The sequence below is a fragment of the Salvelinus namaycush genome, unplaced genomic scaffold, assembly GCF_016432855.1.
Source record: "Salvelinus namaycush isolate Seneca unplaced genomic scaffold, SaNama_1.0 Scaffold339, whole genome shotgun sequence".
Lineage (NCBI taxonomy): Eukaryota > Metazoa > Chordata > Actinopteri > Salmoniformes > Salmonidae > Salvelinus > Salvelinus namaycush.
Window position 1 is genome coordinate 38,067 of NW_024060330.1, and position 13,299 is coordinate 51,365.

At 39.0% G+C, this 13,299-nt stretch overlaps 1 protein-coding gene across 1 annotated transcript in view; it reads right to left on the bottom strand.

Moving 5' to 3' along the window:
- The window catches only part of LOC120040278 (gamma-aminobutyric acid receptor subunit beta-2-like), a 30,453-nt gene extending 17,618 nt beyond the window's left edge, over positions 1 to 12,835 (bottom strand). The window contains exon 1 of the mRNA XM_038985474.1: positions 12,769 to 12,835. Within this exon, the coding sequence (XP_038841402.1) occupies positions 12,769 to 12,835 (67 nt within the window). The remainder of the gene's footprint in view (positions 1 to 12,768) is intronic.
- Positions 12,836 to 13,299: the final 464 nt, after the last annotated feature.

Below are 13,299 nucleotides of genomic sequence, written 5' to 3' on the forward strand. Positions count from 1 at the left end.
CTTTGCTATCCTCTCTGGATTAAAACCAAATTATGATAAATGTACCATATTACGTATTGGATCACTAAAAAATACACATTTTATATTGCCATGTAGTTTACCAATTAAATGGTCTGACGGAGATGTGGACATACTCGGTATAAAAATCCCAAAAGAAAGAAATGATCTCACTCCAATAAATTTTTATAGAAAGTTAGCAAAAATAGATAAGATCTTGCTACCATGGAAAGGAAAATACTTGTCTATTTGTGGAAAAATCACCCTGATTAACTCTTTAGTCATATCACAGTTTACCTATTTGCTTATGGTTTTGCCTACACCTAGTGACCTGCTTTTTAAATTATATGAACAAAAAATATTCCATTTTATTTGGAACGGCAAGCCAGATAAAATTAAAAGGGCCTATTTATATAACGAATATGAATTCGGAGGGCAGAAATTATTAAATATTAAAGCATTAGACCTCTCACTAAAGGCATCAGTCATACAAAAGTTATACTTAAATCCAAACTGGTTCTCTAGTAAATTGGTACGAATGTCTCATCCTATGTTCAAGAAGGGCCTTTTTCCCTTTATTCAGATTACACCTGCTCACTTTCGGTTGTTTGAAAAGGAAATAATCTCCAAAATATCCTTATTTTTTAAACAAGCCTTAGAAAGTTGGTTGCAATTTCAGTTTAATCCACCTGAAAGGACGGAACAAATAGTACAACAAATATTGTGGTTAAATTCAAATATAGTAATTGATAAAAAAACTGTATTTATCGAAGAAATGTTTAAAAAAGGTATAATTTTTGTGAATGATATCATAAATAGGACTGGTGGAGTTATGTCACACATGCAGCTAACACAGACATATGGAAATGTCTGCTCTACCCAAAATTACAACCAATTAATTGCAGCATTACCACAAAAATGGAAGAGGCAAGTAGAAGGGGAAAAAAGTAAGGAACTTGTATGTCGGCCCTGTATTAAAGAACATAAATGGTTAAAGAAAAGTGTGATAAATAAAAACATATACCAATTTCATTTAAGGACCAAAAAACTGACAGCTGTGCCATATAAATTGCAAAATAGTTGGGAAGAGATTTTCGATGTACCCATTCCATGGCACATGGTTTATGAATTGATACGCAAAACAACGCCGGATTCAAAACTTCGAATTTTTCAATTTAAATTACTGTACAAAATTCTTGCAACTAATAGAATGTTATATATATGGGGTATACAATCTTCCCAGCTCTGCAGATTCTGTTGTGAGGAGGCAGAGTCATTAGATCATTTATTTTGGTATTGTCCATATGTAGCTCGTTTTTGGTCACAGGTCCAGGAATGGCTGAAGAATTGCAACATTTGCCTAGAACTAACGCTACAGATAGCAATACTGGGGGATTTGAAAAGCCATAGTCAATCAATCAATAATATAATAATTATTTTAGCAAAAATGTTTATATTTAATTTACAATCTGTAGAAGCTATGAGAATAGGAAGGTTCAAATCTTTTGTGAAGCATCACAGCACAGTTGAAAAATATATGGCAAATAAAAATCCGAAATGGATGATGTTGGAAGATAGATGGGAAGGGTTGAGTGGAACTGAAGGGTGGGACTAATAACAAGATAAACAATGTAGGGCATACGGGATCTGTGAAATGTGTATAGGTGCGGAGCTTTTGTGAAATAGCACAGTTACAAGTGGAAATAAAATTGGATGGACAACAGAAATAGAGGAAGGACTAAGAACAAACAAGAGAGAACTATTATAAAGTAGTCTGTGTCTGTAAAATAGGTATAAGATGTATAAATTGAAGGTAAAAGCAGAAGTGTTTATTAGTTTACTCCAATTGGGGGAGCGGTGGTAGGGTTGCGGGGAATAATAATAAAGGTATATTCTTTAAAAAAGTATGTATGTCTATATAGGTATGTGTATGTATATATGTATATATGTATGCATGCGTGTATGGATATATATATTTACCCAAAAAAATATGGGGGATTGGAAATGATGCAGACAATTACATTGGAAGCAACATTCTTTCCGCAATATTAAGCTGATCCACCCCAAAAAAAAAAAAAAAAAAATAAATAAAAGAAAAAAAAAAAAAAAAAAAAAAAAAAAAACATCTGTTAGTGCTGAGCTGGACAACAAATCTGATGCCCCAGTAGATGTTCTCCGAGAGAACGGTTAGCAGTTGGTAAAACAGTATCGCCAAAATTAATCAAATCAAAAATGTTCAAATCAAATCAAATGTATTTATATAGCCCTTCATACATCAGCTGATATCTCAAAGTGCTGTACAGAAACCCAGCCGAAAACCCCCAAACAGCAAGCAATGCAGGTGTAGAAGCACGGTGGCTAGGAAAAACTCCCTAGAAAGGCCAAAACCTAGGAAGAAACCTAGAGAGGAACCAGGCTATGAGGGGTGGCCAGTCCTCTTCTGGCTGTGCCGGGTGGAGATTATAACAGAACATGGCCAAGATGTTCAAATGTTCATAAATGACCAGCATGGTCAAATACTAATAATCACAATAATTACTCCCGTCAAAATAAAACCATTCAATATACTTCACCAAGGTGCATGACTTATCCACCTGGGATCATTATTTAACTGTTTTAAATAGCTGTGAGTTCTTGGAAAAGTACAAGTGTGTAAGTCTATGTCTATTTGGAAAGCCCGCGATTTAGGTAGTGCTCGTGGCAATAGGTCAATCTGATTGAGTTGATGTGGTCAGTGAAAAGCGTCTACAATATGTGAAGATAATATATCTTGAGTATAGTCTACAATGTTGAAACAAGAAGAAAGGGGGAGGGGTGTATGGTGAAGATATGGGGTAATCTCTTTCCCAGAATGCATGCACTCAGCTGTCTTCCACCAATTCTTGCGCATTCAGTGTTTCATTGTGTGAATTGTTTGCTCTTTTTTATTTTTTTTTATCAAGTCTCCATTACATATGTCACCAGTAGGCCTAGTAAATGTTAATCCCCGTCATTTGCATTGATTTATGTTAATACATGCAATTAAATTACAGTAATTTACCATTCTCATTCATTAATTTCTCTTAATACATGCATTTAAATTACAGTAATTTACCATTCTCATTCATTAATTTCTCTTAATACATGCATTTAAATTACAGTAATTTACCGGTTCTCATTCATTAATTTCTCTTAATACATGCATTTAAATTACAGTAATTTACCGGTTCTCATTCTCGGACCGGTAACGTTGTTTGAGGTGTTCACCACCTGCTACACTTGTGAGAAACACGTTTTTTTATTTCATAACCATTACGAGTTTTGTCATTTTTCCCCCCCCATTGTATTTTGTTTGGAGTGCTCCATGTGTTGCAATGAGCATGTGTCTGGTTTCCTTTGTCCTGATAAAGTTGGTAGCCCGTGCACCTGAGCACGCACAGAAGTAGCCCTACCTACCTTCATGCAGGCAGAGTCATATTACTCTGGGCTCATGCTACTCCGACCACTTCAGATTATCCATCCCATTTAACTTTTTCAGGAGTAGGGCCATTTGAGGATTTTATTCGACAAGTGATGAAATACACATTATTATTATTATTTATGTTTTTAAACAAAGAAATGTGATATATTTCACCTCCAAAAGTCATCGAATTTGCTACGTCAATAAAACGCTCAAATCTGTGACAGTCTCTGCGATCCTATAGCTATCAAACATATTCTCCGATGCTATAAATGCTTTTACTGCAGGCTTTGGCAGTGTTTTTTTCCCCGTAGTTGCAGTCCACCCCAATTGAAAAGCTCACATTCACTTCAATAACATTTGATCTAGACTACCAACATGTAATATAAACATGCAAAAAATAATACAGGATACCTTTACAAAATGTCACTGCTGTTAAAACACAGTACAACGGATGTTTAAATGAATGATATATCCGGTAGCTTGCTGTGTGTTGGTTTCTAAATGGTAGTCTTGTCTGTGTTAGCTAGCTAGCTAATTGTACTGTTTATTGTGCCGCACATTTTCTTCAGGTTTCACTGAATGCCGTTTTGATGTTTATTATTACAACATTTGTTTTCAGAATTTAACAAAACAATAATAAAAAGGTCTTTGTCTTTTATTTCCATAATTTAATACAATCCACCAGGCTTTACAAAAATACTATTTTTAATGGCACTGATCACAATAAATAATATTTCAACCGGAATTTGGCCCTGGAAATATGACTATTATATTTGTCCTTAAAGCTTTTAAGCAATTAACATAATGAGTGCAGTAATTGTATTTTAATTTCAGTAGCTAAATAAAGGAGGTAGGCATATCAGTTCCAGCTAAAGCAACTCCGTACAGTAGGTGGTGGTGGCAGTACATCAATAGGTGCCATAAAACCTTATAGAAGAAGATGTTCTAGTTAAAACTTGGATTAGAATCTGTGCCTCACGCGCAGGCAGCCTGCTCGAGCGCATTCCTCAATATTCCATACTGCAGTTGGGACAGAGTGCCTGGTAAACTACACAACAGCACTGCTGAAAAACAACGACAGTTGTTCACACAATTTATTTTGAAAAGATTTGACTGCTAAACGGTTAGTCCCTGTTCTCCTTCATTCTCGTTTTACTTTGGTAAGTAGTGGCAGATTGTTGGGGAGAAGAACATCAAGGAAAGATTTGCTAGCTATCTTAGCGGCGTAATTTTAGCTAGCTATTTTAGCGGCGTAATTTTAGCTAGCTAATTTAGCTGCGTAATTTTAGCTAGCTAGCTTAGCTGGGTAATTTTAGCTAGCTAGCTTAGCTGGGTAATTTTAGCTAGCTAGCTTAGCTGGGTAATTTTAGCTAGCTAGCTTAGCTGGGTAATTTTAGCTAGCTAGCTAACGTTAGCTCTCTGGCTAATCCTCCATGGACATGGTACATTTATATTTGTATCTGTTGTAGGCGTTGGTGTTAGCTAGCTACAATTTTGATTTATGTTTAGTAAATTATAGTGTGAGAGAAAGTGAGATGATTACAATAACTTCAGAAAACATTGTCATTTCAATGTTGTCATGCTAACTATGTGTGTATCTGTGTGTGAGATAGATAGTGAGATGGTACATAAATAAGACCATAAACTAGGCTAATTCTTGAAACGTGTACCCCCCTCCCCCCCCCAATGGATGTGAAGATTTTCTTGATTCAGAGATCTTTGTGTATTTTGTATATGACAATACACGTTGCCTATCCCTGCTCCCCCTCAACACTCATTCTGACATTACAATTCTTGATCCTCTGTTTTTTTGCAGGACTTTTCTAGCTTAGATGGAAGGTCGGAACAAAGGGAGGGATTAGAGAAGTTATCCAGCCTGCTGACTAAGAATGTAAATAGACTATGCTTTGCATGTCTAGCTCTCTCAGTCTGTCTGCCTGACTGCCAGATTGCAGAGGGGCAACATAGTCAACGTACTTTCTAGCCTTAGGTAACGGTTAATCATGATTCGTCGCCGTCTTTACAGTTCCTGAAACACGTCAATGGCCTGATGTATGGCCTCTACAGCAGCGCTTGGCAACCCACTCAGTTACCAGTGACCTCTTCTGCCACATTAAATCCCTACTCATTGACAGTAAGTTGTAAAATGTTGGATGTTTGATACTCTGATCGTCAATGTGTATAGATTCCTACTAACCAGCTTGGTAAGAGCTAGGTTAGTACTAGCTATGCTGATGATCATGAATGTTTTTTCTCTGTATTCCCCAAGATACATGCTATTCAGCTGTCCATGATTGTCTGATCTTACACTCTTAGAAAAAAAGGTGGTACAGTATTCTAGAACCTAAAGAACCCTTTTTGGTTCCAGGTAGAATTATCTTGGGTTCCATGTAGAACCCTTTCCACAGAGGGTTCTACATGGAACCCAAAACGGTTCTACCTGGAACCAAAAAAAGGTTGTCCGTTGGGGACAGCCGGAAAACTGCTTTGGAAGCCTTTTTTCTCAGAGTGTAGTGTAAGTAGATCCAATTGAAATAGCACCTCTTCTGGTAACATATCAACTTGAAATACAATCTTATATTTTTAGAAGCGGTGCTAAAGCAAATCAAATCCTATTTTAACTCAGCTTTTTATTTTCAAGTGCAAAACCATTGTGTCCTGATTCAACAGAATGTAAAGTCATGTAAAGTTTCTCCCACTTTCTCCCTGTCGCTCACTCAAACACGTGAGCAATTGCAGAGGAAAATAGTTGACAATTACACCCATTTACAACAATGTTTGTTGCAGGTTTCACATGACAGACATAACTTTTGAACAATAATATTTTATTATCTCTTTATTGCCTCTTTACTCACACATACATTTTTGCATTTAACCTCTGTCCGGGACAATGTCCTCAGGATTATGGCGCTTTATATGGACATTGGAGATAATATAAGACAAAATCTGGGAAACCAGGCCTGGTATTCATAGCTGACTTTGAAAAGGCTTTTGATAAAATATGGCTGGAATTTATATATAAATGCCTGGACTATTTAAAATTTTGGAGAATCTCTTATATAAATGGGTTAAAGTTATGTATAGTAACCCTAGGTGTAAAATAGTAAATAATTGGCTACTTCTCAGAAAGTACTACACTGTCAAGAGGAGTAAAACAAGGGTTGTCCACTATCAGCATATATATTTATTATGGCCATCGAAATGTGATCTAACAATAATATCAAGGCTTAAAAACAATAAAAAAAGGCGTCATTGTACGCTGACCATTCATGTTTTCTTTAAAATCCGCAATTTGGCTCCCTGCACACTCATAGAGGATCTCGATATTTTTTCTAAGCTCTCTGAATTAAAATCTAATTATTTTTTTAAATCGAAGTGTACTATATTACATATTGGATCACAAAAAAAATACAACTTTTACATTACCGTGTAGTTCACCAATAGAAATGGACTGACGGGGATGTGGACATACTCGGTAAACATATCCCGAAATAAACAAATGATCTCACTGCAATACATTTTAATAGAAAGTTAGCCAAATTAGATGTCCTTTCCATGGTAGCAAAAGTGTAACACCTGTATTTGTGGAAAAATTGCCCTGATTAAATATTTAGTCATATCCCAGTTTAACTATTTATTTATGGCCCTGTCTACGACTTGTTTTTTACATTATATTATAAAATTATAAAAATATTCCCCTTTTTTAGGATTGGCAAGCCAGACAAAATTAAACATTATATAATGAATTTGGAGGGCAGAAATGATTCAATATTAAAGCATTAGACCTCTCATTAAAGGCTTCAGTCATACAAAAGATATACATAAAGCAAAACTGGTTCTCTAGCAGATTAGCAAGAATGTCTCACCCCATGTTCAATAACAGCCTTTTTCCCTTTATTCAGATTACAATCTCTCACTTCCGGTTATTTGAAAACGTAATTATCTCCAAAATATAGTTATTTTTAAAACAAGCAATATAAAGCTGGTTGCAATGTCAGTTTAATCCACCAGAAAATACAGGACAAATATTGTAGTAAAACTCAAAAATATGAATTGATTAAAAACAAATGTTGTTTTTAGATTACCGTTTCTAAAAAATGTATACTTTTTGTAAATTATATCATAAATAGGACTGGTGGAATTATGTAAAAAAATAAATATGGAAATGTCTGCTCTATCCAAAATTACAATCAAATGATTGCAGCATTACATGAAAAAATTGAGGAGGCAAGTGGAAAGAGGAGAAGGTAAGGAACTTGTCTGTTGGCATTAAAAGACCAGAATTGTCTGAAGTAAATTGTGATAAATAAAAAAAAGAATACCAGTTTAATTTAAGGACCAACACGTTGTACAGCTGCGCCATACAGGAGATTTTTGATGTACCGATTCCATGGCAACATGGAACTGATGCACAAAACAACGCCGGATTCAAAACTTTTAGATTTTCTAATTATTATGCAACACTCTTTGCAACACTCTTGCAACCGATTGAATGTTATATATATATATATATCTATATGGGAGATACAACCAGCTCTGCAGATCCCAGCTCTGCAGATTTTGCTGCGAACAGACAGAATTGTTTGTTTTGGTACTGTTCATATGTAGTTTGTTTTTGGTCGCAAGTTCAGGAATGGCAACAACAACAAAAAATTGTGCAACATTTACTTGGAGCTACAGTAAAGCAGCAAATAGCAATACTGGGTGATTTGAAAAGTATACCGTTCAATATTATAATAAGACTTAATAACAAATGTGTTTAACTTTAATTCACAGAACAGTTGGAAAAAATGGAAATTAAATATCAAAACTGGATGGTCTTCAGAGATAGCTAGGGAGTGTATCGCGGGGTAAGTCAGGTGGTGTCGCTGTTGAGCTAGGGAGTGTATCGCGGGGTATGTCAGGTGATGTCGCTGTAGGTAGGGAGTGTATAATGGGGTATATCAGGTGATGTCGCTGTAGGTAGGGAGTGTATAATGGGGTATATCAGGTGATGTCGCTGTAGGTAGGGAGTGTATAATGGGGTATATCAGGTGATGTCGCTGTAGGTAGGGAGTGTATAATGGGGTATATCAGGTGATGTCGCTGTAGGTAGGGAGTGTATAATGGGGTATGTCAGGTGATGTCGCTGTAGGTAGGGAGTGTATAATGGGGTATGTCAGGTGATGTCGCTGTAGGTAGGGAGTGTATAATGGGGTTTGTAAGTCGCTCTGGATAAGAGCGTCTGCTAAATGACTTAAATGTAAATGTAAATGTATATCAGGTGATGTTGCTGTAGGTAGGGAGTGTATAATGGGGTATATCAGGTGATGTTGCTGTAGGTAGGGAGTGTATAATGGGGTATATCAGGTGATGTTGTGATGTTGCTGTAGGTAGGGAGTGTATAATGAGGTATATCAGGTGATGTTGTGATGTCGCTGTAGGTAGGGAGTGTATAATGGGGTATATCAGGTGATGTTGCTGTAGGTAGGGAGTGTATAATGAGGTATGTCAGGTGATGTCGCTGTAGGTAGGGAGTGTATAATGGGGTATATCAGGTGATGTCGCTGTAGGTAGGGAGTGTATAATGAGGTATATCAGGTGATGTTGTGATGTCGCTGTAGGTAGGGAGTGTATAATGGGGTATATCAGGTGATGTTGCTGTAGGTAGGGAGTGTATAATGAGGTATATCAGGTGATGTTGTGATGTCGCTGTAGGTAGGGAGTGTATAATGGGGTATATCAGGTGATGTTGCTGTAGGTAGGGAGTGTATAATGGGGTATATCAGGTGATGTTGTGATGTTGCTGTAGGTAGGGAGTGTATAATGAGGTATATCAGGTGATGTTGTGATGTTGCTGTAGGTAGGGAGTGTATAATGAGGTATATCAGGTGATGTTGTGATGTCGCTGTAGGTAGGGAGTATATAATGGGGTATATCAGGTGATGTTGCTGTAGGTAGGGAGTGTATAATGAGGTATATCAGGTGATGTTGTGATGTTGCTGTAGGTAGGGAGTGTATAATGGGGTATATCAGGTGATGTTGCTGTAGGTAGGGAGTGTATAATGAGGTATATCAGGTGATGTTGCTGTAGGTAGGGAGTGTATAATGGGGTATATCAGGTGATGTTGCTGTAGGTAGGGAGTGTATAATGAGGTATGTCAGGTGATGTTGCTGTAGGTAGGGAGTATATAATGGGGTATATCAGGTGATGTTGCTGTAGGTAGGGAGTGTATAATGAGGTATGTCAGGTGATGTTGCTGTAGGTAGGGAGTATATAATGGGGTATATCAGGTGATGTTGCTGTAGGTAGGGAGTGTATAATGAGGTATGTCAGGTGATGTTGCTGTAGGTAGGGAGTATATAATGGGGTATATCAGGTGATGTTGCTGTAGGTAGGGAGTGTATAATGAGGTATATCAGGTGATGTTGCTGTAGGTAGGGAGTGTATAATGGGGTATATCAGGTGATGTCGCTGTAGGTAGGGAGTGTATAATGAGGTATGTCAGGTGATGTCGCTGTAGGTAGGGAGTGTATAATGAGGTATATCAGGTGATGTTGCTGTAGGTAGGGAGTGTATAATGAGGTATATCAGGTGATGTTGCTGTAGGTAGGGAGTATATAATGGGGTATATCAGGTGATGTTGCTGTAGGTAGGGAGTGTATAATGGGGTATATCAGGTGATGTCGCTGTAGGTAGGGAGTGTATAATGAGGTATGTCAGGTGATGTCGCTGTAGGTAGGGAGTGTATAATGAGGTATATCAGGTGATGTCGCTGTAGGTAGGGAGTGTATAATGAGGTATATCAGGTGATGTTGTGATGTTGCTGTAGGTAGGGAGTGTATAGTGGGGTATATCAGGTGATGTTGTGATGTTGCTGTAGGTAGGGAGTGTATAATGGGGTATATCAGGTGATGTTGCTGTAGGTGGGGAGTGTATAATGGGGTATATCAGGTGATGTTGTGATGTTGCTGTAGGTAGGGAGTGTATAATGAGGTATGTCAGGTGATGTTCACCTCTCACACACACTATAGTTAATAATTACACACAGCTCCTCAACAAGAAAAAAAGTGGCTGGTTATATGACTATGTAATGCCTACTGTAAACACACAGACTGCTCTCTCTTACGCAACACACACACACACACACACACACACACACACACACACACACACACACACACACACACACACACACACACACACACACACACACACACACACGATCACTCAGGTGAGGGGTCAACACCAACAGCACCTACAGTTTCTAAAATGGAATCCACCTGTGGGAAATTCAATGAATTGGACATAATTTGGAAAGGTCCAACAGTTGACCGAGCATGTCAGATCAAAACCAAGCCATGAGGTCGAAGGAATTGTCCGTAGAGCTCCGAGACAGGATTGTGTCGAGGCACAGATCTGGGGAAGGGTACCAAAACATTTCTGCAGCACTCAAGGTCCCCAATAACAGTGGCCTCTTCTTAAATGAAACAAGTTTGGAACCACTCAGATTTTTTGTACAACTGGCCGCCCGGCCAAACTGAGCAATCGGGGTAGAAGGGCCTTGATCAGGGAGGTGACCAAGAACCCGATGGTCACTCTGACAGAGCTCCAGAGTTCCTCTATGGAGATGGGAGAACCTTCCAGAAGGACAACCATCTCTGTAGCATTCCACCAATCAGGTCTTTACGGTAGAGTGGTTGACGGAAGCCACTCCTCAGAAAAAGGCACATGAGAAACAAGAATCTCTGGTCTGATGAAACCAAGATTTAACTCTTTGGCCTGAACGCCAAGCGTCACATCTGGAGGAACCCTGGCACCATCCCGACGGTGAAGCATGGTGGTGGCAGAATCATGCTGCTGGGACTGGGAGACTAGTCAGGACCTCAGAATGGGGCGAAGGTTCACCTTCCAACAGGACAACGACCCTAAGCACACAGCCAAGACAACGCAGGAGTGGATTCGGGACACATCTCTGAATGTCCTTGAGTGGCCCAGCCAGAGCAGTTAGGGAGATTGAACCCGATCAATCTCTGGAGAGACCTGAAAATAGCTGTGCAGCGACCCTCCCCATCCAAGCTGATAGAGCTTGAGAGGATCCGCAGAGAAGAATGGGAGAAACTCCCCAAATACAGGTTTTCCAAGCTTGTAGCATCATACACAAGACTCAAGGCTGTAATCGCTGCCAAAGGTGCTTCAACAAAGTACTGAGTAAATGGTCGGAATACTTACGTAAATGTGATATTTCTAAGAACCTGTTTTTGCTTTGTCATTATAGGCTATTGTGATGTCATTATGGGGTATTGTGTGTAGATTGATGAGGGGGGGGAATGATTTACACTTTTTTAGAATAAGGCTGTAACGTAACAAAATGTGGAAAATTCAAGGGGTCTGAATACTTTCTGGAGGCTCTGTTTAATTTCTTCTCGTATCTTTCCACACGCTCTCCTCCTCTCAACTTCTTTCCTTCCTTTGTGGACTTCAGCTGTCTGTGACCAGGCGAAGAAAAAAACATTTCCAAGCCAAACCTTCATATCATAACCACTAATCGATACACACAGCCTACATCGTTGTCACGTCATAGTCAACATAGCCACTAAAATGAACGTGTTCGTAAACCCGCTACAATTATGCAGTACAGGTCACAGTCAGCAGCAAGCAGTTTACCAGATACGCTGCCGGGCCCCGGTGGCAATACATTCATAAAACTAAAAGCTTACCTTGACTTGGAAGAGTTCCAGTGTCGGATAGCCATAGCCAGCTAGGTAACATAGCATCCTTCTTTGTTTGAGCCGGGTGTTTGAGTAGGCTAAACTAGCTAGCTTCATTTGACACTAGCTAAGCAAGTGAAAACATTTTTTTACTATGAAATATAGCTAGCTTTCCCACTCTTTCTCTCTCTTTTGCTTCTCCTTAATTTTGGAAAAAAATAATTATTCAAAACTGTTAAACTATTGTCTTTCTCTCTCTCAACTACTCATCACATTTTATGCACTGCAGTGCTAGCTAGTTGTAGATTATGCTTTCAGTACTAGATTCGTTCTCTGATCCTTTGACAGATTGGAGGACGTCCTTCAGAAGTTGTCATAATTACTGTGTAAGTCTATGGAAGGGGGTGAGAATCATTAGCCTCCTAGGTTTTGTATTGAAGTCAATGTACCCAGAGGAGGACGGAAGCTAGCTGTCCTCCGGCTACACCTACAGAGTGCTGTTGAGGCTACTGTAGACCTTCATTGCAAAACAGTGTGTTTCTATCAAGTATTTGGTGATGTGAATATATTTAGTATAATCTAAAGTTTTAGTACAGTAATAGTAACATCCTAGGTGATCCGCTGGGAGACACGCCTACTCCCAACTCCCCCTCTCCAGTCTCCCATGGTGATCCGCTGGGAGACACGCCTACTCCCAGCTCCCATGGTAATCCACTGGGAGACACACCTACTCCCAGCCCCCCCTCTCCAGTCTCCCATGGTGATCCACTGGGAGACACGCCTACTCCCAGCTCCCCCTCTCGACGTGACTCCCAGTGGATCAACATGGGAGATTGTTTGTTGTTACATGTTGAAAGTAATTTCCTTATATAACATAATGGACTTATGAAAGCAGGGGGTTTCAGGATAGTACTGGCCCATGACCCCAGCGTGTGTGTATATAAGTGTGTGTCCTCCTGCTGAGCCTCTGTACCAGTCCCTTTCCTTCCTCTGATTCAATAGGTATTATTTAGGAAATGTCTGGGTTTAATATTATTTAGGGTAGTGTGTGTGTGTGTGTGTGTGTGTGTGTCTCCTCCTGCCGGTCTCCTGAACCTACAACCTACTTCCTCTGATACAGAAGGTAATATTTAGAGTCATGCGTTTGATCTGAGTGGTCTTTTATGTTA